At 41.5% G+C, this 26,099-nt stretch overlaps 1 protein-coding gene across 3 annotated transcripts in view; it reads left to right on the forward strand.

The window, feature by feature from the left end:
- Positions 1-687: 687 nt before the first annotated feature.
- rnf175 (ring finger protein 175) overlaps positions 688-26,099 on the forward strand; it is a 49,054-nt gene continuing 23,642 nt past the window's right edge. The window contains exons 1-5 of one of the 3 annotated variants that reach the window (XM_068040633.1): positions 716-760; positions 6,940-6,980; positions 8,366-8,470; positions 8,897-9,038; positions 12,124-12,278. In XM_068040633.1, coding sequence (XP_067896734.1) covers positions 8,943-9,038; positions 12,124-12,278 — 251 coding nt within the window. In that variant the 5' untranslated portion in view covers positions 716-760; positions 6,940-6,980; positions 8,366-8,470; positions 8,897-8,942. Of the gene's footprint in view, positions 761-781; positions 992-6,939; positions 6,981-8,365; positions 8,471-8,896; positions 9,039-12,123; positions 12,279-26,099 lie in introns of those variants that run through there. The other 2 variants (XM_068040614.1, XM_068040623.1) reach the window with 2 other exon arrangements.

A 26,099-nucleotide genomic window follows, 5' to 3' on the forward strand; every position in this document is an offset into this window, starting at 1 on the left:
GATGCCAACCTGTGTATTCAATAAAATCTCCATGATCATATCCTGTGTGGAAAAGTCATGGTTCCGATGGTTTTAATAAATGTATTGGTATCTTATGGTCCCCACCCAGACTCCACACACTGCCCCTGCCAACCTGCCCCCCCCGCAACCTACCTCCGCCCCCCCACTCTGCCCACCCACCAACTTGTAGGTGCTGAGGACGTGCCTAGATTAGCACAGGCAAGAGCCAAGGTCATACAAATTGCCTGACCCTAAGAAATCCAATAGGTTTACGTTGTTGAGTCACCGGTGGAGTGAAGTTGCTGTTTTTCATGTGTATTATTCCCATAGCATGTAGTACTGCGATAAAAGGTGATTCTATATTACCACATATTTTAAAGTGTGGACCCTGAAACCTGAGGATGATAACCAAGATTGCATAATTCATGAACAGCTCCCTCTACACTTCCTGGGATTTCCACTTTCTTTTGTTTGCATTTATTTGTTCTCCTTCTCTGCAGTGTCCGATGCACCTGGCAGCAGATGCTCCTGACCAAAAAGTTACACCTGAACTGCCCCGAGCCCCCTGTCAGATACTGATCAATCTGCTCCTCCACGGATTGCCAGCGTCCTTAACGCGCATGCGCGCCGGAACCGCGCACCTCAGCTGCGGCGTCGGTATGTGCGCAGGCGCCATAGTGACGCAAGGCCCAGCACCCCTCCCCTCCCCCCCCTTCCCCAGTACCGGCAGGAGATGGAGCTGGATATCGAGGAGCAGCAGGTAAGTGTGGGCCCGTGTACCGAGACCCTCCCACACTCTCTATTCCTGGGTTTGTCAGGGCAAGTGAGTGTTTTGGCTCCCGCTGCAACGCCTGGGCCTCCCCAAGAGGTTACGGTGGCTTCATCGACTATGCCGTGCTCGTCATCGGCACTGACAGGCTTCAATATTCAAGATCCCCCTCAAGAATGACTCCCCAAAACCTGGAGTCGCGCTGGGAAGAGCGGGGAATGGGTGGGTTGGCTTCTTTGCTCCCAAGTGTCACTGTCAGACTGCCAGATATTTCTCAACCTCTCCAGTTTTTTTTTATGTGACAGTAACTTTCAAAACCTGGTTTATTGTTTTAAAAACTGCCAGTTTTATACCCAATGAGAGAGGGCATAAACTATTGATTTCAATTGTAATAAAGGCTGTCTAACAAAATGTAACTGTTTAAGTCATCCGGGGTAGTGTATTTTATATATTTACGAAGTTTAAGGTGAAAAATTTGTTCACTTGAAAATGATTAATAATGGGACACGTTTCATATGAATAGTTTTTTTTGTCCCTTCGGTAGAAGAGGTCTCCTACTTTTGTGTGTCAGCTTGCCTCAGGTGCAAGTTCAGGACTGTAGGTTGAGATTGCAGTGCAATATAGAGGGACTGCGCTCCACCAAATAGCACACCCATTCACCTTTGTGCATCTTACCGCTTTCACGTGCATCGTAATCATTAATGTAGGTGATGCACTTTGAAATGTTTGAGATATAGTTTGCTAGATACATTTTTTTTCCATTTTTATCTTTGGCACGGATTTATAATGGACGGCACAGTGGCGCAATGGTTAGCACCGCAGTCTCACAGCTCCAGCAACCCGGGTTCGATTCTGGGTACTGTCTGTGTGGAGTTTGCAAGTTCTCCCTGTGACCGCGTGGGTTTCCGCCGGGTGCTCCAGTTTCCTCCCACAGCCAAAGACTTGCAGGTTGATAGGTAAATTGGCCACGGTAAATTGCCCCTAGTGTAGGTAGGTGGTAGGAGAATTGAGGGAAGGTGGGGATGTAGTAGGGAATATGGGGTTAATGTTTTCTTTTCTTTTTTCTTTTCTTTGGCCTCCTTATCTCGAGAGACAATGGGTAAGCGCCTGGAGGTGGTCAGTGGTTTATGGAGCAGCGTCTGGAGTGGCTATAAAGGCCAATTCTAGAGTGACAGGCTCTTCCACAGGTGCTGCAGAAAAATTTGTTTGTCGGGGCTGTTACACAGTTGGCTCTTGCCTTGCGCTTCTGTCTTTTTTCCTGCCAACTGCTAAGTCTCTTCGACTCTCCACACTTTAGCCCCGCCTTTATGGCTGCCCGCCAGCTCTGGCGAACACTGGCAACTGTCTCCCACGACTTGTGATCAATGTCACAGGACTTCATGTCGCGTTTGCAGACGTCTTTAAAGCGGAGACATGGACGGCCGGTGGGTCTGATACCAGTGGCGAGCTCGCTGTACAATGTGTCTTTGGGGATCCTGCCATCTTCCATGTGGCTCACATGGCCAAGCCATCTTGCGTGCCGCTGACTCAGTAGTGTGTATAAGCTGGGGATGGTGGCCGCCTCGAGGACTTCTGTGTTGGAGATACGGTCCTGCCACCTGATGCCAAGTATTCTCCGGAGGCAGCGAAGATGGAATGAATTGAGACGTCGCTCTTGGCTGTCATACGTTGTCCAGGCCTCGCTGCCATAGAGCAAGGTACTGAGGGCACAGGCTTGATACACTCGGACTTTTGTGTTCCGTGTCAGTGCGCCATTTTCCCACACTCTCTTGGCCAGTCTGGACATAGCAGTGGAAGCCTTTCCCATGCGCTTGTTGATTTCTGCATCTAGAGACAGGTGATAGTTGAGCCTAGGTAGGTGAACTCTTGAACCACTTCCAGACCATGGTCACCAATATTGATGGATGGAGCATTTCTGACGTCCTGTCCCATGATGTTTGTTTTCTTGAGGCTGATGGTTAGGCCAAATTCGTTGCAGGCAGCCGCAAACCTGTCGATGAGACTCTGCAGACACTCTTCAGTGTGTGATGTTAAAGCAACATCGTCAGCAAAGAGGAGTTCCCCGATGAGGACTTTCCGTACTTTGGACTTCGCTCTTAGACAGGCAAGGTTGAACAACCTGCCCCCTGATCTTAGTTTAGTTTGGAGATACAGCACTGAAACAGGCCCTTCGGCCCACCGAGTCTGTGCCGACCATCAACCACCCATTTAAACTAATCCTACACTAATTCCATATTCCTACCATATCCCCACATGTCCCTATATTTCCCTACCACCTACCTATACTAGGGGCAATTGCTAATGGCCAATTAACCTATCAACCTGCAAGTCTTTGGCATGTGGGAGGAAACCGGAGCATCCGGAGGAAACCCATGCAGACACAGGGAGAACTTGCAAACTCCGCACAGGCAGTACCCAGAATTGAACCCGGGTCGCTGGAGCTGTGAGGCTGCGGTGCTAACCACTGCGCCACTGTGCCGCCCCTAGTGTGGAGGAAGATTCCTTCTTCTGAAGACTTGAATGCATGTGAGAGCAGCAGGGAGAAGAAAATCCCAAAAAGTGTGGGTGCGAGAACACAGCCCTGTTTCACGCCACTCAGGATAGGAAAGGGGTCTGATGAGGTGCCGCTATGTTGAATTGTGCCTTTCATATTGTCATGGAATGAAGTGATGATACTTAGTAGCTTTGGTGGACATCCAATCTTTTCTAGTAGTCTGAAGAGACCACGTCTGCTGACGAGGTCAAAGGCTTTGGTGAGATCAATGAAAGCAATGTAGAGGGGCATCTGTTGTTCGCGGCATTTCTCCTGTATCTGACGAAGGGAGAACAGCATGTCAATGGTCGATCTCTCTGCATGAAAGCCACACTGTGCCTCAGTGTAGACGCGCTCGGCCAGCTTCTGGAGCCTGTTTAAAGCGACTCGAGCCAAGACTTTCCCCACTATGCTGAGCAGGGAGATTCCACGGTAGTTGTTGCAGTCACCGCGGTCACCTTTGTTTTTATAGAGGGTGATGATATTGGCATTGCGCATGTCCTGAGGTACTGCTCCCTCGTCCCAGCACAGGCAAAGCAGTTCATGTAGTGCTGAGAGTATAGCAGGCTTGGCAGTCTTGATTATTTCAGGGGTAAATGTAGGATTAGTATAAATGGGTGGTTGTTGGTCGGCACAGACTCGGTGGACTGAAGGGCCTGTTTCAGTGCTGTATCTCCCTATGACTCTAAGAGTTAGAAAATGGACGAAATAACGATATTTAAGCTGCTGTACATAATTTTAAGATGTTCTTTGCACTTTTTAAATTTGCAGTGCAGATAAGTAAGTGAGGTAATAACCATTCTCACTGATAACTGAATAAAAATATTTCACTGCATTGGTTCTTGAGATACCACTCAAAATGTCTCAAAATGTTGTGGAAACTTAGCAAAGATTTCTGGTTCTGATGTCCTAAACCATGAAAGTGAAAACCGGGGGTTTGTTTAGTCTTGAGTTTTATATTTATTTTGCATTCTGTCATGCTTCCATTTCATTTAATTGACTTTTGAGTTAATTCTATTTATTAAGGATTGTGCTGCATAGCAGTGGTAGTTATCTGTGATTCTTAATATGTGCATCTGCTAACATGGCTTCATCTATGTTGTGAAAGGTGCAATTTTTGACATGCTCTTTACTGTAGAACTCATACTTTGTACATGTGTTCATAGATTTTTATACATTGCTTTTGTGGGGTTGTCGAGATAAGTATTGGAGATGATTCAAGCTATCAAGAACCTTAAGCTATAAGAAAATGTTGACAGTTGGATTTAATGGAAAAAGGGTTTAGAGACGAAATAGTTGAGTTTTAAAGATTATATAAGGATGATTAAAGTTAATTTAAAAGGCTTGGAATTATATAGCACTTGTCATGGTCACAGAGTGTCTCAAAGCGCTTTAACAGCCAGTGAAGTACTTTTGACGTGTAGTCACTGTTGAAATGTAGAAAACATGCTAGCCCAAATCACAGTGAGGAGATCAAATATTAACACCACTCTGGGGGTTACCATTGACCAGAAACTGAATTGGACCAGCCACATAAATACCGTGGCTAAAAGAGCAGGTCAGAGTCTAGGAATTCTGCAGCGAGTAACTCACCACCTGTCTTCCCAATACCTGTCTGCCATCTATAAGGCACAAGTCAGGAGTGTGATGGAATACTTTTCACTTGCCTGGTTGGGTGAAGCTCCAACAATACTCGAAGCTCGACACCATCCAGGACAAAGCAGCCCGCTTGATTGGCACCCCATCCGCTGCCTTCAACATTCACTCCCTTCACCACTGATGCACAGTGTTAGCAGTGTGTGCCATCTACAATATGCACTGCAGCAACTCGCCAAGGCTGCTTCGACAGCACCTTCCAAACCTGTGACCTCTACCACCTGGAAGGACAAGGGCAGCAGATGCATGGGAACACCACCACCTGCAAGTTCCCCTCCAAGTCTCTCCCCATTCTGACTTGGAACTATATCACCGTTACTTCCTGTCGCTGGGTCAAAATCCTGGAACTCCCTTCCTAACTGCACTGATGGTGTACCTACACCCCAAAGACTGCAGCAGTTTAAGGTGGCGGCTCACCACCATGACAATTAGGAATGGGCAATAAATGCTGTCCTAGCCAGCGACACCCACATCCCATGAACGAATGAAACAAAAACAATGCAAGTTAGAACTGGGATGTTGGGAATAGAAGCGATGCTGGGCTGGACCTCTTACACTGGTTTGCAACAAGAAATCAATGTCTTCTGGACGGGTTAAAATAAAATTGATGGCAAAATTATGAAAGGGGGGGGTTGGGGGAGGAGCAGCAGGAAGATTTGTTCGTGGTTCCACGTTCCTAGATGGCACATCTAAAACATCTTTCACATTCATATTTTGATACATAAGTTCACATCTTTCCATGTTTCAGGGTTTGGTGCATGCGTGCTTGTAACTGTTACTTACTTCCACAATTTTAGTTGAGAAAGTGCGAACACTGGTGTAAAGAAAGAAAGAGATTATAAAGTTATATTTGGCAATGTTGCCACATTTTTCATGTGTTTGTTTACAGAGAGAATGCACATTTGCTCTTGTGCTTATAGACAGCCAGATAAATATGACTTATGCAGTTTTGTTTGCTTTAGCTTCTTACTTACACATTATGTTGACTGGTTTTGCAAATTTATTTAAGGTATTTTAAAGAGGGTGATAAAATAGCAGTTTTATTCTTTGAGTGCTGACCATTATAAAAGGTAATGTACTCCAAGATAAGAATTGCTGCCCTATGAAGCCATCAGTGCGAATGGGTCTAAGTTGCTCATACATTGTGGAATGGTAACTCTGGTGGGTGGGGGCCGGGGTAAGTGGCGAGCTACTGGTGAGGAAAGCCTGTACTCTGAATAGGAAAAATTCCTGCTTGTCTTTTTTCTTAAAATATGTGCATGCAGGTCTACTCATCTGCACATTATTAAGAGTCCAACCACTGATGAGATCTCATAAAAAGCCAAGAGGAATATTAAACTGCATCTTGGACATGTCTGTGATCTTGTCACATCAGTGCTAAACATGTAGTATAACTTGGGTATGAAATCAATAACAGCAATACTAATTAGCATAGTGGGCTGGGGAATTCAATTTTAAACATGTAGTTAAACCTTAAACCTAAAGGTAGGTCTTAAATAACTTAAGTGCTAAATGCTGAGAGAATTGTAACACTAAAGGATGGACACTTCTGCCATCAAAGGTGTGATGCTGTAATAATTAGAAACTGAAAATGGTAGTCACTGTTTACATACTGTCACACTGTGTTGGTTAAGAAATCATATCTGGTTAGTTTTCTCTTTTGGGTGTCTAATTTTTCTGTCTTACAACTATAATAACATTTGATATTCAAGGTGTGTCAAAGTGCCAGTGAAGGTATAAAGGTATAAATTCTACTTCTATGGGTATGTGTTACCAGTTTGATTTTGTTGTTTTCTTCCTGGTATTAAAAACCAAAGTACTAATATAGAATATCATTTTAGCTGAAAACTTTGAAAAGATATATAACCAAAGTACACCCTCAACTACAGTAACAAATGATCAATATCTTGTGAACCTGACCCAATTTTTGTATTGGCTTCAACGAGTATTTCACCAGCCTAATGAGCTTTTCTGCCCATAGATGGACCTTTTAAAATTTCCTTCCGATGAAGACCAATGGAGGTAAGCAGTGCCATGATTAGTACATAATTTCCACTCATTTTTATAATGTAAAGTGATTTTTAAAATTGTATTATTGTATTGAAGCTCATTCAGTGTAATATAGAGCAGTGCAATATGCAGTGTTTCTATTCAAAAATATTGTGATAATGATTGATTTGAAAATGTTTTTGCAAAGTGTGCTATCTTGATTTTCAATACTTCTGTTATTTGTGAAGATAATCAAAGCTGATAGAATTGGCATTTCTTTTTGTTTGAGTATGTTCCTCTTGCCAGGAAGATTTGTTGGTGCTGTAATGGTTGTCAGTCAGCTAGCTCAGTTTCCCTTGCATAGCTATTTCTGTTGGCTCTCGTGTGCTCTCTTGCTCGTGCTCTTGCTGTCCTTGCCCGGCCTTCCCTGCGAGGTGCATTCTTCTCCTCCAACTTTTCCCACTCACCATTACTTCCCTCATGGAAAACTTTGTATGGATTATAAACATAATCCTGAAATAGCTACAGGATATGATCACACTTGGTCTGAATTTGCTAGTTCTATTGTGTGGAAAATAAAAACTTTGTTCCAGAATAATTCATTTTTTACAGTGCATTGTATGCACATCAGGAGGTTATCAATTTGAGTGCGATAATTGCTGATTTGTATCTTGTTACCCCTAGACTTGACAATCCCAACACAGACCTGGCTGGCCTCCCATCTTCCACCCTTCAAAATGCTGCCTTAACGTGCACCAAGTCTGTTCACCCATCATCCTGTGCTGTCTCATCTGCATTGTGTCTCAGTCCAGAAACGCCTTGATTTTAAAATGCTCGTCAGTCAGCTCACTCTCCAGACCCACAATCCTTCAAGATCGGTGCTCCTCTAATTCTGGCATCCTGCACATTTCGATTTTAATTGCTGAACCATTGGTGGCTGAGCCCCTCTCGCCCCCTCCCCCTCCCTCTCACCCCCTCCCCCCACGCGCTCGCACCCTCGCCCTCCCTCCCTCTTGTCCCTCTTTACCCCCCCCCATTTAAGCATCTTCGTAAAACCTTCCTCTTTGACTCGGCTTTTGGTCATCTGGGCTAATATCCTGTGACTTGGTGTCATATTTTGTTAACACTCCAATGAAGCATTTTACAAAGTTTTACTTGGTTAAAGTTGCTATATAGATGCAAGTTGTTGTATTGTATGTCAGTGTCAAAAAATATCAGATGTAAAATAAACGACTATTTGGGCCATGGTGAACAAACTTCACAAAAGCTGGTGAAATGCCTGAACCCAGAGTTTTGCACTCAGTTAGCTGAGGTGAGAAATGGGAAATACAGATTGCTCTTGAGGCTAACATTAATTTTTACTCAAATGTAAATACTATCAAATAGTAATGGCACATGACAAATTCTTCTGTTTCCAGTTTTTAAAAATTCTTCGGAGCTTTGTGTTTTACTTTCGGAACATTACATCCAGGTGAACGTTGAGGAAATATAGGCATTAACCCAGATGTCATAAATTATCTGTGGTAATTATTTCTGTTTCTATCGATGTGGGGTCACCAGTTGCAAATACTTTTCTCTGTATGGTGCCATCTTCCCTCCTGAAGTAACAATTTTGTTAAGGAAAGCATTACAGTAATGTGGGTAGAATTTTTTTTGTTTGGGCGGGCTGTAGAAAGATATCTTAAGAATTGTTAGGAGAAGGGGCATTGGGTATAAATGTGAATCATTCTCCATCAGACATTTTGAGATAAGTGTGAACACTTTCCAGCTATGCCAGGAAATTAAATCATTTTTTTTGGAAACTGAGACCCCGTCACAAATATTATCAAATTTACTTTCAAGTGTTCCGATAAGTATGCTTAAAACATTGTATTTTTATCAACTTTCTTCTCTAAACAATATGCACACTTCAGCTTTCAAATTTTGTTTTGCAACCTTCATTTTTGTAGATTACAACATGCCAAGATACATGCAAAACACCGTGGACATGAGGCTATGCATGCAGAAATGGTGCTTATTCTTATTGCCGCCCTCGTAATAGCTCAGATTGTACTAGTCCAGTGGAAACAACGTCATTGTAGATCATATAATGTGAGTTTTATTTTTAACATTACAATGAATTGTTAGTACACAAGCTGAAAAAATCTCTTTCTCTCAAACTCGCAGTTTTACTGCTCTGTTATGGGAAATTGAAATCTTCACACAGGCCAGCAGAAAGTACTCATCTAATGTTGAAGATAAGGCAGATTGCTTAGGAAGAGAAAAGCGTGAGCTTTGCTCTACATCTGTCTATGCTGTACCTGACATAGAATTGATTAATGTTGCCATGTGGTACCCAGCTTTGGTCGCAAAAAGTTAACATAAAATACCAAAAGTGTGCATACACAAGCAACTTTCTATTTCTTTTAATAAAAACAGTTCTAGCTGCTCAATTTAAATCATATTTATAAAATAGTGCATTTTGAGCACATTTTTACATTCATGATCAAATCCTGACGAGGAAAACATTTAGAAGAGGTCACAAACTGGACTTGACTTATGACCAAAAATTATTAGATGTGTTTGATTATTATTCTTGAATTATGAATGGATTTCCAAATGAGCTGTGCTAATGCACCCTGTTAACTGTACCAGAGTTTGTGAAGATTTGAAAGTAAAACATGTATATATTGCATGCAAATAATGTATGCAGGCAGCATGGGCATGAATGCACTGATTCTTGGTTTCATTTTTTATATAGTCATATAATCTCTGTGTAAATTAAACGTTCACCAAAAAAATTATTTCCTTTATCTTTCCCGTTTTGCCTGAAATTTATAAATTTCAGGTATCAATGTCTAACGAAACTATGCATTGATAACAAGGAACTTTAATACTGATCCTGTTCATCTCCCTAGAGATAGCAGGTGGCAGTCGACAAGTTAGTAAAATGTACCTGCTTCCAAGCTGAATTTGAACTTAAAGACCCAATTTGGATCAAGTCATCTGTTATGTTTTGTTGTTACTAATGACTTGAATAGGAACAGCCAGTTCATATTTTGAGAATTTTGATTAAGTTCTGTGCAGCTGCCGTGCAAACAAACCTGTATTCATAATGGTGTGAAGCATGGATCTTAATTTATGTACAAATCGGGTACTCGGATTTCAGTTGCAGTGTAATGGACCCAAGATGGCTGCTATCACGAGGTTAATGGATTGTTTATTTTAGATGTTATGATGTAGTATCTACAGTTTCAACATGGCTTTTCCCATGCATTGGCTGTTCTTAATACTCTCCTTATTTTAACAAGTTATTTCAATTAGTTTTTCTTTAAAAATGGTGCTCGAATTCTTGTATTGAAATATAGTAATAAAAGGAACAGGCTTGCTTAATGGAGAGGAAATTGGGAGAGAATGCCATCTTATTTTCAGACCTTTCTGGATAGTAATAATTGCTGTCATTTAACATAAGAATTATTGCAAAGCTGTACAGTAGTAAAATTGTGTGGCTCATGGCAAACTGTGTGTGACCTAGCAGATTGCAGACTTTGCTGTCAAGCACTGTAAATTGTAAAACAAACTTTTGAGTGTTCCTTGATTTTAAGTTGTAAACTCTTTATAAAAGCACAAAAAAGTAAACATTAATTTTATAAATGTATGGTGTTTGATTAACCCTGTTAGCTAAAGTTGTATCATGTTGGTGCTAAATGAGGTAGAATTAGTAGAAAAGAAACCTCATTTTCTTATGAACCCATAGCTTGTTGATCATTCAGCACATTAAATATATATAAGTAAAGGTTAACATAAAGCAATTAAAAACATGAATGGCAGCTGTTAGTTCTGACTGCACACTTGCCATACTGTAAATTCAGTCAACTTTATGAACTTCATTTGCCAAACTAGCCAGACCAAAAATCAGTAGTGATAAATTAAATGACCTGTTGCCTTCCAATTATTTAGCCCCCCCACTTTAGGATTTGCTTGAGGTTCAGGTCCTGTTTAACTCATTTAAGCCTTTTTAATGAGAAAAACATTTAGCCTTTGGGCAACAGTCTGATTTGTCAGGAAATTCCATGGGATATGATGTATGGATAAGTAACATTTGTGCTAATATAATCCAGATGGTAATGGTGCTATTAAACAATAAAGTAGATGTGTTTTTCTATATCCAGATGTTGACTGTACCAGCACCAGTGGTATTAAGAGTGCAGATGCACAACTGTCTTGTTTTATCAATTGACTACTGAATTTTGTACAGTTCAGCAGGAAGGCATGTCCACAATGCATTAATTGCTCTGGAAATGTTTATTGCCTTTGTTCTGGATTGTAGAGCATTTTGTGTAAATTTCTGTATTCCATCACTAGTTGAAATTAATTTGTGATAACCTAATTCACTTCCCAAGATTATGGAGCAAAATAAATGAGGAAATCTATTAGTAAGCACCTTATACATTAACCAACTTCCTAAATTAGCATCTGGGTCCTGATCAAAAAGAGAGTCTGCTTTCAGTAATTTTAATTTCAGAGGTTGTTTGTTTTATTCTAGTTAATACAGTCAGTTTTTAAATAGGTCAAAACCTACACATGGAGTTGTTATGCTACAATTAACTCCATAAACAGCATCAACAGCATTTGATCCATATATAGTTTCTGGGTATAAAATTCACTACAATCTATTAAATGCTTTTACTGATTCAACCAGAATTGTAAAATCCCTTGCCCCAAAAAGTTCCAGTTTTTCTGTTCATTAAATCACTTTGTTATACAGACAGAAGTACAAGTGTAATCTATGTCAAACTAATATCAATATTGCTGTAATAGTGAAATGCTTTATGTTTTTTCACCAACAAAGTTTGATTCATTTAGGCAGTCAATCATTATTGAGCTAAGGACCAATTTTTAATGTAGCTTATTGAATTGCTTTATGCTTATTGCAGCAGCAAGCTGACAGTATGTTTACTAGGATTTAATTAGTAGATCTTCTAGAATTTTATTTTTAGGACTCGTGCAAATATTAATTATGACATCATTTTACTATAATGATAATGGCAGGGTGAAGCTAGATCATTAAAATTTGTGTAATTTGTCATGCTTTGAAAGTAAACCGCAAATACTCACCTTGTTTTATTTAATGATATGTAGAAATTGTGCTGTAGGCTGAAACGTTCATAATGGATTTGTGTATTTTCTTTGACAGCTGCTCACCTTGCTCCAGATGTGGATTGTTCCTTTATATTTCACAGTAAAACTTTACTGGTGGCGCTTTCTCTCCACATGGGGGATGTTCTCTGTTATTACCAGTTATGTCATCTTCAGAGCTACCCGTAAACCCCTTTCTGGAAGAACACCACGGTATGTACTCAAAAACGAAAATTGGGTTGGGTCTTTTCACCACTCAGTTGTTCTGCGTTATTGATTATAGTTATGGTGTGCCTAGAATATTGTGAGCAGTTTATATTTAACACTGATGTGAGTGATTTTGAGTGATAGGCAGATACAGTTTCATTGCACATCTAGTGTATTTTTCAATCTCTCATGGAGTAATTTTGCATCTGCATTGAGTATTGATAAGCTGTTCATTAATGCAAATAGCTTCCATTGAAGAATCTTTCATTTTATGTGTATGCATTTTAAAAATTCTTCTTTGCAACAGCTTAACCATAAAAAGTACTACAAAGAATACAATATCTAGTGTTTACAAGATCCCATGCATGAAACATTGTGTTAGAATCCAATGTGCAACTCCTGGTTAACCTGTTCTTTATTGCAAACATATGCATGCACATTTTCAGAGCTGTATTCTCTACCTAATTTTTTTAACTTCATTGAAATATTTACAATTGATACTTGCCAAACTTGTATGGAACAGTTCCAATAACATGCACACTAGCCTTTGACAGTTTGTTTGAATCTTGTTGCATCTTTTTGTCATGACGTATTTCTTTGTTAGTTTCTTGCTATATGACAGAATCTTATCGTACAATCCTTCAGTCACTTGATTAATGTCAGCGTGCATTGCAAAATCTTCTAATATACATTCACTGATAGCCTGTCACCAAGATTTGAAGTAGTATTGAATTTATAACAAAAGGAATCAGGTGTTTGTGTACGCGCATTCTGATATGCTGCTCACCGAGTCAGAAGATGGATAGTTTGCTAGCAATAGGGATTTTAATATTGGGGCACACGTGAACATCTAGGCCGCTGATTCAGTGTCTGAAGAAGTCATATTCCATTTGTTTCCTCCAGTCCTTACAACCCTTCTTGAGAATTTTGTATTCCTCCAACTCTGGCCTCTTGGGCACCCGCACTGCTTTTGACTTACACTGATGGCCATCTAGGCACAAGAACAGAGGAAATAAAAGCTAGAGTAGGTCATGCTGCCCATAAGTGGGAACAATTTGCTCAAGTTTAAGAAGTATAGAGAAAGACCATCCATGAAGGCACCTCCTACTTTGAGACCCTTTGCATTGTTGATACCAAAAGTAAATGCCAGCTGAGGAAGTTATCGAAGAGGACAGCCTGAATACAGCCTCACTTTTTGCAGTTCTTTGATGAGAAGATAGACCAGGTTGAGAATCTTGATTTTTTTTTTCCAAGTGAAATTTCCTCACCTGCCATTTACTTTCAGTATTAACAATGCAACAGACTTTTAAGCAGTCTTTCTATTTCATTTGCTGAACGAAATCACCTCCCATTTGCCATTGCACCATAAAAGATCATCTTTTGTAATTAGTTCATCAGACGTTACAACTATGTCATGTGATCATTGTAGCTGCACCTTCATGATAGAAATATCTATGCTGCCTTGTCAGCTTTTTTTAAAGAACTTTGTCAGGAATCTTGACTTGTTATTGGATCTTTAGTCATCTCATTATGCTTTGTGTAAGATGATCCACGTGAGATGATGCCCTCTGCTGTAAAAAAAACTCTAGAACACTCATAAGGATCAACAGTACAAATCTTTTCACCTGCTGGCTGGCATGTGCAGTGCATTTTTCTTTCTCTGTTCTTGATCTTTCAAACAGCACTTTGTTTTCTGCTTCAACTCTCGCTCCTGGTAGTTGCAACTCCTACTGACTTTAAAACTCTCTTCACTTTCTTCATTATGTCCAGATCCCTCCAGTGTTAAATCAGCACTAGAGTGCCGTGTGTTGCCATTTAAATATCACATCACCGGAAGAGTAAAGCAAGTTAATAGGAATGTGTTCCACTCTGCTTCCCAGGTGCTGAGATATTTCAATGGTAATTCTTTTTTTCAAATGCAATTCCGGCTTCTATTGCTGAATTAAAATCTCTTCCTCCCTGTATTTCACAAGGTAGGTTCAGATGAAGTAGCCTATTTAACCTATTTGTCTTTGCCCTTCCAGAATATTAATCCTATTGTCCTCCCATTCGAGCATCTAGTTTTTCAAATGAGCCCAGTGACCTGTTTTCAACCACCCTCCCAGACAACCTATTCAACTATTGGCCACTTTGTGTGTAACAAAATACTTTCTGTATCTTGTCTTAAGCAACCTGTTCATAATCCTAAACCTGTGCCCTGCCACCTCGGTATATCAGAAAATATTCTATGTTTTCTCTGTGTGTATTCTGATAAATACTGTACTGTCTAACCTGTTGGACTATCTCTGATTTTAAATAAGTAGCAGAAGCTACAAAAGGAGAGCAAGAAATAAATGTAGGAATTGCAGATACATTTGTCACTTATTTCCAAATCTTTCTAGATTCAGGAATTTTTAAAAATTTGTTCATGGAATGTGGGCGTCGCTGGCTAGGGCAGCATTTATTGCCCATCTTTAATTGCCCTTGAGCAGGTGGTGGTGAGCCGCCTTCTTGAACCGCTGCAGTCCATGTGGGGTAGGTACACCCACAGTGCTGTTAGGAAGGGAATTTCAGGATTTTGACCCAGTGACAGGAAGGAACGGCAATACAGTTCCAAGTCAGACTGATGGTGTGTGGCTTGAAGGGGAACTTGCAGGTGGTGGTGTTCCCATGCATCTGCTGCCCTTGTTCTTCTAGGTGGTAGAGGTGATGAGTTTGGAAGGTGCTGTCGAAGGAGCCTTGGTGAGTTGCTGTAGTGCATCTTGTAGATGGTACACGCTGCTGCCACTGTGCGTCGGTGGTGGAGGGAGTGAATGTTTGTGAGCGGTGTGCCAATCAAGTGGGCTGCTTTGTCCTGGATGGTGTTGAGCTTCTTGAGTGTTGTTTGAGCTGCACCCATCCAGGCAAGTGAAGAGTATTCCATCACACACCTCTGACATGTGCCTTGTAGATGGTGGACAAACTTTGGGGAGTCAGGAGGTACTTGCTGCAGGATTCCCAGCCTCTGACCTGCTCTTGTATCCATGGTATTTATTTGGCTACTCCAGTTCACTTTCTGGCGAATGGTAACCCCCAGGATGTTGATAAGTGGGGATTCAGTGATCGTAATGCCATTGACTATCAAGGGGAGATGGTTAGATTCTCTTTTTGAGATAGTCATTGCCTGGCACTAGTGTGGCGCGAATTGTGCCTTAGAAAATTTCAAATGTCACTCCATCGTTTAGGGAGGGAGGGAGAAACCAGGTAACTATAGACCCTTAAGCTAACATCAATTGTGGGGAAGTTATTTGAATCCATCATCAGAGACAGCCACTGAGCACTCAGATAAGTATTTGCTGACCAAAGACAGTCAACATGGATTTGTGAAGGGTAGGTCATGTCTGACTAGTCTAGTTGAATTTTTTTAGGATGTCACCAGCATGGTGGATAGAAGAGTATCTATGGATGTTATCTGTATGGACTTTTGGAGGTATTTGATATGATTCCACTTGAGATTATTAAATAAAATGAGAGTGTATGTTTACGACCTCAGTTAGACCGTTAACGTTAAAAGATGAGATATGAACCCCCAGACCAGTTTAAAGAATTACACGGCAAGATTTCATGTTTTAAAACTTTGTTACAACAACTAAACTAAAAGAAATCCCCATTAACTAAAAAGTACTTTGCAAGCAGCTGATAACCCGAATTATAAAGAAAGGTATTTACTTATTAAAACATTACAAACCTCAGCACACTTGTATGTTACACAGTCCTCTTTGGCAAAATCTTTGCGGTTAAAAGACCCAAACTCCTCCCAGTTGCAGTGGGTTGGATCTCCCAGACCTTTCTCAAAGTCAATGTCCTCTTCGCTGACTTCTCTGAGTACTTTCAACCTGGATGTCTGTGAATAAGGTGATTCCTGGCAATCCTGTTGGTTTTGTTCTTTTCTGCAAACTTCATCTTTCAAAGCAGGTTCAAGTATAAGCAGCCTTTTGCTGTATCAGTTTTCTCTGAGAGCAGATGTCCTCTCTCCTTCCCTCGCCCCTTTGCCCCCCAGGAATCTGCACTGGGGCTTCAGCATTTCACAATATGTAATAATGACTTGGATGAAGCAATAGAGCATTGTATATTCAGATTTGCAGATGACACCATGTTAGGAGGCACAGTGAGTTGCATGGATGGGAAGAGGAAGTTACAACACGATATAGACGAAGTGAATGGGTAAAACTATGGCAGATGAAGTTCAACATGGGGAAGTGTGGGGTTATTCACTTTGGATCTGAGAAAAATCAGAATATTTTCTTAATGGTGAGACTAGGACTGTGGAGCAACAAAGGGATTTCGGCAGCAAAGCACTAAAACCTAGTGTAAAAGCAAAATACTGCGGATGCTGGAAATCTGAAACAAAAACAAGAAATGCTGGAACCACTCAGCAGGTCTGGCAGCATCTGTGAAAAGAGAAGCAGAGTTAACGTTTCGGGTCAGTGACCCTTCATCGGAGCAAAACCTAGTGTATGTGTATTAAAAATAATCATGAAGGCTAATGAGTTGTTGACCTTTATCTTGAAGGGGGTTGGAAATCAAAAGTGAGGAAGTGATGATTTAGTTGTATGGAGTCTTGGTTAGACTCCATCTAGAGTACAGCATTCAGTTGTGGCACAGCACCTCAGCAAAGATATTGGCATTAGTGTTGGGGGAGCACAGATTCAATGCAATGATAGAGTGGTTTAGAGGGTTAAATTATGAGAGCAGGTTGCATAAATTTGTCTTGAGTTTAGGCGGTTGAGGAGTGATCTAATCAAGGTTTTTAAAATGAAAAAGGGATCTGATAGACCAAAAGAAAAATACTATGGATACTGGATATCTGAAATAAAAACAGAAAATGCTGCAAATACTCAGCAGGTCAGGCTGCATCTGTGGAGGGGGAAAGTGTTAATATTTCTGATCAATGGTCTCTCAACAGAACTGGAAGATGTTAAAGAGGACATATTGAGAGAGTGGTTCGTAAAGCATATGGGATCTTGGGTTTTATAAATAGAGACATTGAGTACAAAAGCAGGATGTTATTGCTGAACCTTTATAAAGCTCTGGTTAGGCCCCCAGCTGGAGTACTGCATTCAGATCTGGTCGCCACACTTTAGGAAGGATGTGAGGGTCATTGAGAGGATGCAGAGGAGATTTACCAGAATGGTATCAGGAATGGAGGATTTTAGTTATAAGGTTAGGTTGGAAAAGTTGTGGTTGTTCTCCTTAGAACAAAGGAGATTGTGGAGAGATTTAATACAAGATTATGACAAGCTTAGATAAGTTAGACAAGGAAAAACAGTTCCTATTAACAAATAGTACAAGGACTAGGGGACACATTGAAAGTTTTGGGCAAAAGGTGCAGGGGGAATGTGAGGAAGCACTTTTTTACACAGTAGGTGTTAATGACTTGGAACTTGCTGTCTGCAAGGGTGGTAGAAGCAGAGACGATCAATGACTTCAAAAGGAAGCTGGATGGCCACCTGAGAGAAATAGACTTGCAGGGCTACAATGATCGAGCAGAGGAATGGGATTGATTGTATTAGCGCCGTGGTGAGCCGGCATGGACTCGATGGGCCGAATAGCTACCTTCTGTGCCGTAAATGACTCTGAACAGCTTTTAAGCAAGTACGGGTGTGGTTAAATGACAAGTGATTGTGCAAGGTAAAATGAGGTGATAAAACAAAAATACAGCAATGTATATTTATATAGTGCCTTTAACGTAATAAAACGTCCCCTAGTGCTTTACAGGAACATTATAAAACAAAGTATGACTTGGAGCCACAAAAGGAGATATTAGGTCAGATGACCAAAAACTTGCTCAAAGAGGTAGGTTTTAAGGAATGTCTTAAAGGAGGAAAGTGAGGTGTAGGAGGGTATTCGAGAGCTTTGGCCCTAGACAACTGAAGGTACAGCCACCAATGGTGGAGTGATTAAAATCAGGGATGCACAAGAGGCCAGTATTAGAGGTGTGCCGATATCTTCGTGGGTTGTCAGGCTGGAGGAGATTACAGAGATAGGGAGCGGTGATGCCATGGTGGGATTTGAACACAAGGATGAGAATTTTAAAACAAGATGTTGCTTGACCACGAGCCAATGTAGGTCAGTGAGCATACTGAAGATGGTGGAATGGGACTTGGTGCATTTTAAGACATGGGCAGCAGAGTTTTGGATGACCTCAAGTTTACAGAGCGTAGAATGTGGGAGTCCAGCCAGGCGTGCTTTGGAATAGTCAAGTCTAGAGGTAACAAACGCATGAATAAGTGGTTCAGCAGCAGATGAGCTGAGAGAGGGGTGAAGTCAGGCAACGTTACGGAGTTGGAAATAGGCAGTCTTAATGATGGCACAAATATGAGGTCGGATGCTCATCTCGGGGTCAGATGTGACACCGAGATTATGAACAGACTGGCTTAATTTCAGACTGTTGCCAGGGAGAGGAAGAGAGTCGTAGCTAGAGAATGGACTTTGGAGCGGGGACTGAAAACAATGGCTTCAGTTTTCACTATTTAATTGGAGGAAATTTCTACTTATCCAGTACTGGATGTCAGACGAACAGTCTGATAATTTAGCAACAGTGGAGAAGTTGAGAGAAGTGATGGTGAGGTAGACCTGAGTGTTGTCTTATGAAAACAAAAGAGGGGTCCAGAGGCAGTGTAAGTGGTTTCAGTAGGAAAGCAGAGGAAATGGGAAGCCTGGAAAAACTGGTAAGATAAGGTGGTGTTCTTGATCTTGTGTTGAGCTTCATACGAACAATGTAGGAGGCCAAGGACAAGAGAAGTCACTGTGGGAATGAGATGGAGAATTAAAGTGACAAGCCACTGGTAGTTTAGGGTCATGCAGACCGAACAAAGTTTTTCACCAAAGCGATCACAACATTAGTGTTTGGTCTCCCCAATGTAGAGGAGACCACATCGTCAGCTCCCAATATAGTATACTAAATTAAAAGCACGGTAAGTAAATTGCTGTTCCTTTCGGAAGGAGTGTTTGCCCTGGAGGGTGGAAAGAGAGGAGTTAAAATGGCAAGTGTTGCATCATCTTTGCTTGCACAGAAAGATGCCAGGGAAAGCGGAGTAGGTTTTGGGGCTGAAGTAAGAGTGAGGAGGAATGGTTTCTGCAGAATGCTGAAAGGGGAGGTGAAGATGTATTGGTGGCATCATGCCAGAGGGCAGAAGTGTGGGCAAAACAGCCACACAGTCAAGGGTCCTGTCAACCAATGTGCAGGTGAACTTTTGATTGAGGAAAAGTAAGACATTTCTGAAACTGTAATATGGAAGGTGGTGTCATCGGAACAGATGCAAATGAGATGGAAAAACTGGGAGAATGGAATAGAGTTCTTAACAGAACATGGGGTGGGAGAAGTATGATCAAGGTAGCTATCCAAGATGGTGAGCTTGTAGTAGACATTGGTGGACAACCTATCCCCAGAAGTGGAGATAGTGTAGTCGAGGATGCGATAGGAAGGATAACAATGGAGGTGGACCATGTTGAAGGTAAAGGTGGGTGAAAGAAGCAAAATTGATTACATTTCTTAGTTTAGGGTGAGAGCAGGAGGTGACACTGACCATCATCAATGTACCAGAAAAATAGGGCAGGGAGGTATCTGAGTAGGATAGGAACAAAATGTTCCACAAATCCCATGAAAAGGCAGACGTAGCTAGAACCCATAGGGATTCTCATAGAGATGTCTTTTATTGAATGAAATGATTAGAGTTCAAGGAAAACTGTTCACAGTGAGAACATGTTCAACTAGGCATAGTAGGGTGATAGATGGTTGGGCTGTCATTCAAGGAAGAAGCGGAGGGCCTGCATGCCTTCCTGGTGGGGAATAGAGGTGTAGAAGAACTGAATGTCCATGGTATAAAGGAGACGGCTAGGGCTAGGAAACTCGAAATGGTTAAAGCTTGTCTGTAGAGTCTTGGATCTAGGTTGGACAAGCGAGAAAAAAAGAGTTGAGGTCAGTAGTGAATTCTGGGGGGCAGGAACAGACTTTACAGGTGGGTCTTGTGGGACAGTCCCTTTTGTGGATCATGGGAAGTAGGTAGAAGTGGGCTGTGTGGGTTGGATGGTCCATGAGGTTGGCTATCACAGGGGAAATATCTCCCGAGCAGATGAGGTCTCGGAAACAATAGCTAGATGTTTGGTGTTATGGTCGTGTTCTGGGGAAGGTAGGAGAAGGTATAGAGTTGGCATTTAGTCTGCTCAAGGCTATGGAGTCTTTTTGTCAAATGACAGCAGTGCGTCCCTTGTCAGCAAGTTTAATGACAATGCCGCTGTTGAACCTGAGAATGGCATGCAGCAAGTTGAGGGAGATAGATTAAAGAGAATGCAGATAGTAGAGAAATTGAGATGGCTGATTTATGCCAGCATTTCCCAGAAAAAATGTAGAGGGTAAGAGGCCCGAGGGAGGTGGTCAGGTGGAGAATTCTGAGGAAAGAAGAAAGTGTCTGATTTGTGGCGAGGTGAGTCAATGAAGTGAAAGCGGAAAAAATAAAAATAGAGCTTGGCATCATATCAAACTCAAAATTCCTTTAAATGTGGACATAAAGGGATGGAGCTGAAACATTTGCTGAGGACCGATTGTTCGGGGTCAGAAGGGACAGTGAAAACACCACAATGGGTGAGTTTGGTAGGAAGGATAGAATCAGCATTTGACTGAGAGTGTGGTAGCTCCAGTAAAATTGAAGTCAGTGGGAACTGAGGAAAAATTTACATTGGCTGGCGTCATACCTTGCACAAAGGGAGGTTATTGTGATTGTTGAAGGCCAATCGCCTCAGCCACAGGATGTCGCTGCAGAAGTTCCTCAGGGTAGTGTCCTAAGCCGCATCATCTGCAGCTGCTTCATCAATGACTTTCCCTCCATCATAAGATCAGAAGTGGGGATGCTCGCTGATTGCACAGTGTTCTGTGACATTCACAACTCCTCAGATAATGAAGCAATCCATGTCCATATGCAGTTAGACCTGGACAGCATTCAGGCTTGAGCTGATAAGTGGCAAGTAACATTTGCACCACACAAGTGCCAGGCAATGACAATCTCCAACAAGAGAGAATCTAGCTATCTTCCCTTGATATTTAGTGGCATTACCATCGCTACATGCCCCACTGTCATCCTGGGGCCACCTTTGACCAGAAACTTAACTGAACCAGCCACATATATACTGTAGCTATAAGAGCAGGTTAGAGGCTGGAAATTCTCAACTGAGAATCTTGCCTCCTGATGCCCCAAATCCTGTGCACCATCTACAAGGCACAAGTCAGGAATGCAATTGAATACGCTCCACTTGTCTGGATGAGCGCAGCTCCAACAACACTTGAGCTCAACACCATCCAGGACAAAGCCGTCCACTTGATTGGCACCCCATCCACCACCTTCAACATTCAGTCCCTCTGCTGCAGCTGCACCATGGCTGCAGTGTGTACCATCTACAAGATGCACTGTAGCAACTAGTCAAGGCTGTTCAACAGCACCTTCCAAACCCACAATCTCTACCACCTAGAACAACAAGAGCGGCAGGTACATGGGAACACCACCACCTGCAAGTTCCCTTCCAAGTCACACACCATGCTGATTTGGAACTATATGCCCTTCCTTCACTGCTGGGTCAAAATCCTAGAACTCCCTCCCTAACAGCACTGTAGGTGTACCCTACATCGCATGGACTGCAGCAGTTCATGAAGGCAATAAAAGCTGAGCCTGTCAGCGATGGCCACATCCCAGGAACTAATTTTTTAAAAAAGTGAATGGGAAGGAGGATCAGGGGAGGAGTTGATGTCTGAGTCATTGAGGTCTGCAATCCTTAACGCTTGAAAAAAAGAGAAATAGTTTGTTTAAAGTGTCAGATGAGGCAGAACTGAGGGCTAGGACAGCTCTGAAATAAAATGAGTCAATGCTACTGAAGGGCAAGATTGACCATACATGATGGCAGGACACAGCATTAAGCTTGGATCTCTGGAAGCAGCAAGAAAAATGGTTAGAGGAGAGCTGAATATCATGGAGATGTATGCAATCGAGTGAGAAAACTGTGAATGTGAAAGCAAGTTTTAGTATGCGCAGCAAACAGAAGGGAAACAGATAGCAATGAAGGTGAACAGGATTAAAGAGACACAGAAAAATCCGGTTGGAGAAAAGAGTAGCATTTCTGCAAGGTGGGCCTCCCTGAAAGGGAGATGACCTTGAATTAAACACTAATACAAAAGCAAAGTACAGTGGATTGTGGAAATCTGGCGGGAAAAAAAATGCTGTGAACATTCAGTAGGTAAGGCAGCATCTCTGGAGAGAGTCAATGTTTCAGGTAAATGACCTTTCATCAGAATTAGATGTTGGAGATGAGCAACTTTTAAGCAAGTGGAGAGCCAGAGAGGTGAGGGACAATAAAGAACAAAAAGGAGAGATTATGATAGGGTTGTTACAACCGAGTTGGGAGCGATGCAGTCAAATCAGTCTCATTACTCCACGGGTCGCAGCATATTATTAAAGTTTCCCACCTACTGAAAATTAGCCAAATTAAACACTTTATTAATCCCAGAATAAAATGCACCAAACCAGGTATCTTTAAACAACAACAAATTAACTATTGACAAGCTAAATCTTAAACAATATTGAGATAAATCAATGTCTAAAGACTTTATAACTTCTTACTCCTTCTAACCCTCATGTACACACACACACATTCAAAAACCGACGGTTAACCGGTTTCAAAATGATGTTTTAAATTAGAGCTGTTTCTTAGGAATAAGTAAATAGCTGGGTTGTAAGTCCTCGGAGATTTACGTTCCCGGTTTGGCGGTATCCCAGAGTCGAATAGTCAGATGCCACTCGAAGTCACCAGGCGAATTTTGATGAACAGCCTATAATAGATAGGTGTTCAAAGCACTTTGACTGCAGCAGGCATCTCACAGTTCTTTCAACAAGGAGTATAGCAACAGGTCTATTTCAATTTTTATATTGGCAGTCTATCAGTAGAAACTTTACTGAGAATTCCAGAACTCCCAAAAACACAAAAAGGCAACAGAAAGTCACTCCTGAGGCAGACACTTCTTAGAGAATGGAAGTAAAAAGGAATTTGCTACCTCCAACAATGCAAAGATTCCGTTACAAGGGTTTTTTCCTCTTCAGGCGTAACACAGCCTGTAGGCCAATGTAGATTTTCTGCTGAGAGACAGGAGTCTTCCTTCATGAAGACCACGCTTCGCTGGACTACCAGATCAAACCGGTTCTATCCAGTCTTTACCCCCAGTCAACTGATACAATATGGCATGTGACCTCATCTCTCCTGCTGTTGCCTAGGAAACAGGCTTGCTGTTTGCACACACTGTGCCCAGAGATTAGAGAAGCTTCTCTCAGTCTTAAAGGTATAGAGACCCCCTTAGTTTTTACAAGAGAAAAAACACGCTCCTGTGACACGGTGGAGGGCAGGGGAAGTTAAATATCAAAAGTGATTATGGTACAGGCTAAGATGAGGTGATAATGACATAGGTATAGAAATAAAAGATAGGTCCAGAGGAGGTGTAAATGCTTGCAGCAGAATTGTGAGGAGGAGCAAAACGTGGGAAATCTGGAAAAGCAAAGACTTCCGCGGCCCAGGAATGTGGCAGAAGAATGGGCCCATCAAGAGAAAATGCAGGAGGATAGCATCTGCATGTTAAATGACTCCCACTTTAGTTTTCTCCATCATACTCCACTCTAAATAAGAAAATATATTCTTATATCTTTTATACTTCTGATCAGTGTATTGCTTAGTTTTCTGCTTGGTGCTCTGACTCTAAATTCATGACACAACCAGCATTTATATGGTGTCTTTAACATAGAAAAAATGTTCCACGGCACTTCACAGAAGAGTAATTTAAAAAAGATTGACGCTAGACCAGTGAAGCATGTAATGGCAGGTGGGGGTGGTGGCAAACAAATATTTGGTCAAAGAGGTGCATTTTAAGGAGGGTGTAGGGACAGAATTCATGACCATAGGGCGCTGACATCTGCAGGCGCAGCTGCTAATGAGCAGGGTGCAAAGAGAGGGTCATTCACAGTCAGAGTAGCAGGAGTTTGGGGTGGAAGAGAGTTGTAGAGCTGGCAGAGATTAGAGTTAGGGATGGGTGAGAGCATATCTGGAGGTGACAACTGTTTTGTGTTGGTGTGAAATGAAACTGCCTTGCAGCAATGCTACAGTTTTACACAAGCTATAAATGCAGAAATAATGACCCGGTGTTTGCGGTGGTAAAGATGTCAAAACTGCCGTTCTCCATCATTACTCCACTGAAGCTGACAGCAACTTCAGGAGTCTGCAGATGTGCAAAATAATGTGGAAATCTGGAAGTCACTGTCAGTGATTCTACTGTGCTGCTGAGTTCCCCCCCAGTGTGCAATCCCTAAACAATCAGTGAATTGATGAAAACTTCCACTTTTATGCTTTTAGTCTCGCTGTAAATACCTTTGAAAAAGCTACACCTTGTTGAATGAGGTGTAACTGTGTTTTTAACAGTGTGCTAACTTCATAATTCCTGCTAACACCCTCACTGTCCAGGAAAAGCTAATTTTATATTTGTGGAATGTCAGATTTTTCCATTATGATGCATTTCACATTTTTAATTTTTTAAGTTTATATTTTAGCTAAGACCAATCATAATTCACTTATTTCACTATCGAAAAATTAAAATTAAAATTGAAGGATGATCAGTGCTTTTAACATCCTGATTTGCTGCCTGTGCAAATGCTTCAATGTGATTGGCTGCTTACCTTCATTGTCGACATCTCTGACGCTGGATGCCTGGAGATCCCCTTGACTTGGCGCCAGATTTAAACTGCTGTGGGGAAAGTGGCAATCTACACCACAGAACGCTAAACCTTTGTGGGTAGCTTTTCTCAAGGCCAGCGGCGAGCACCATTGCTTCGCCACTGACTGCAAAATTCAGCCCAATCTTTTAAAGTCTGGATGTAACATTCTAATAATGAAATAAACTATGTTTTTAAAAGATATTTTATGAAAACTAGATTTTAGCTTTTGCTTAAAATTTTCTTTTTCATTGAATTGCATTTATTTCATATATTTCATAAAGTATCAGGCAGCTTTCATTAGCCACACAAATTTAAGAACACAGCCACAGAATCTGAAATCTTGTTCTAAATCAATAGGGATCAATCTAAAATAAGTATGTTACTGGTGAAGAGTGAAGGGGTTATTGCAGTGAAGAAAATTATAACATACTCCATCTTGACAGATAGTTGGCCTGATAATCAGGTAATTCTGTGGATTACCATATTGTGTGGTAGAAGCACATGATGGATATCGACCATGAGGTGCCAAGTCCTCCAAAACTGCTCCAAGTTTCAATAAGTAATGATCTTTACATCATCAGTGAAGTTTATTCCAGGCTTTCTTGTCTTCAAATCCCTCCATTGCCTTGCCTCGCCCCTCCCTCTTCGTAATACCTCCTCAACCCTCTGTGATCTCTGCTGTCCTCCAAACCTGGCTCCTTGCGCATCGCTTATTTTCATTGCTTCACCATTGATGGCCATGCCGTCAGTGCCTAGGCCCCAAGTTTTAGAATTCCCTCCCTAAACCTCTCCGCCTCTCTGCCCTTCTCTCCTCCTTTAAAACTTACCTCTTTGACCCAGCTTTTGGGCACCTGTTCCAATATCTTCTTTGTGAGTTAGTGTCAAATTTTGTTTGATAATGGTCCTGTGATGCACCTTGGGATGTTAACACTACATTAAAGGTGCTAGATAACTGCAAATTGTAATATATTTAACTTGTAATGTGCAACATGTGTAATCCCTATCAATGTTTTATTTTGTTTCTCTGTATGGAAATGTATTCTAAATTTAAAATTTTGAGCATCTACTT

The sequence above is a fragment of the Heterodontus francisci genome, chromosome 1 (assembly GCF_036365525.1).
Source record: "Heterodontus francisci isolate sHetFra1 chromosome 1, sHetFra1.hap1, whole genome shotgun sequence".
NCBI classification, from domain to species: domain Eukaryota; kingdom Metazoa; phylum Chordata; class Chondrichthyes; order Heterodontiformes; family Heterodontidae; genus Heterodontus; species Heterodontus francisci.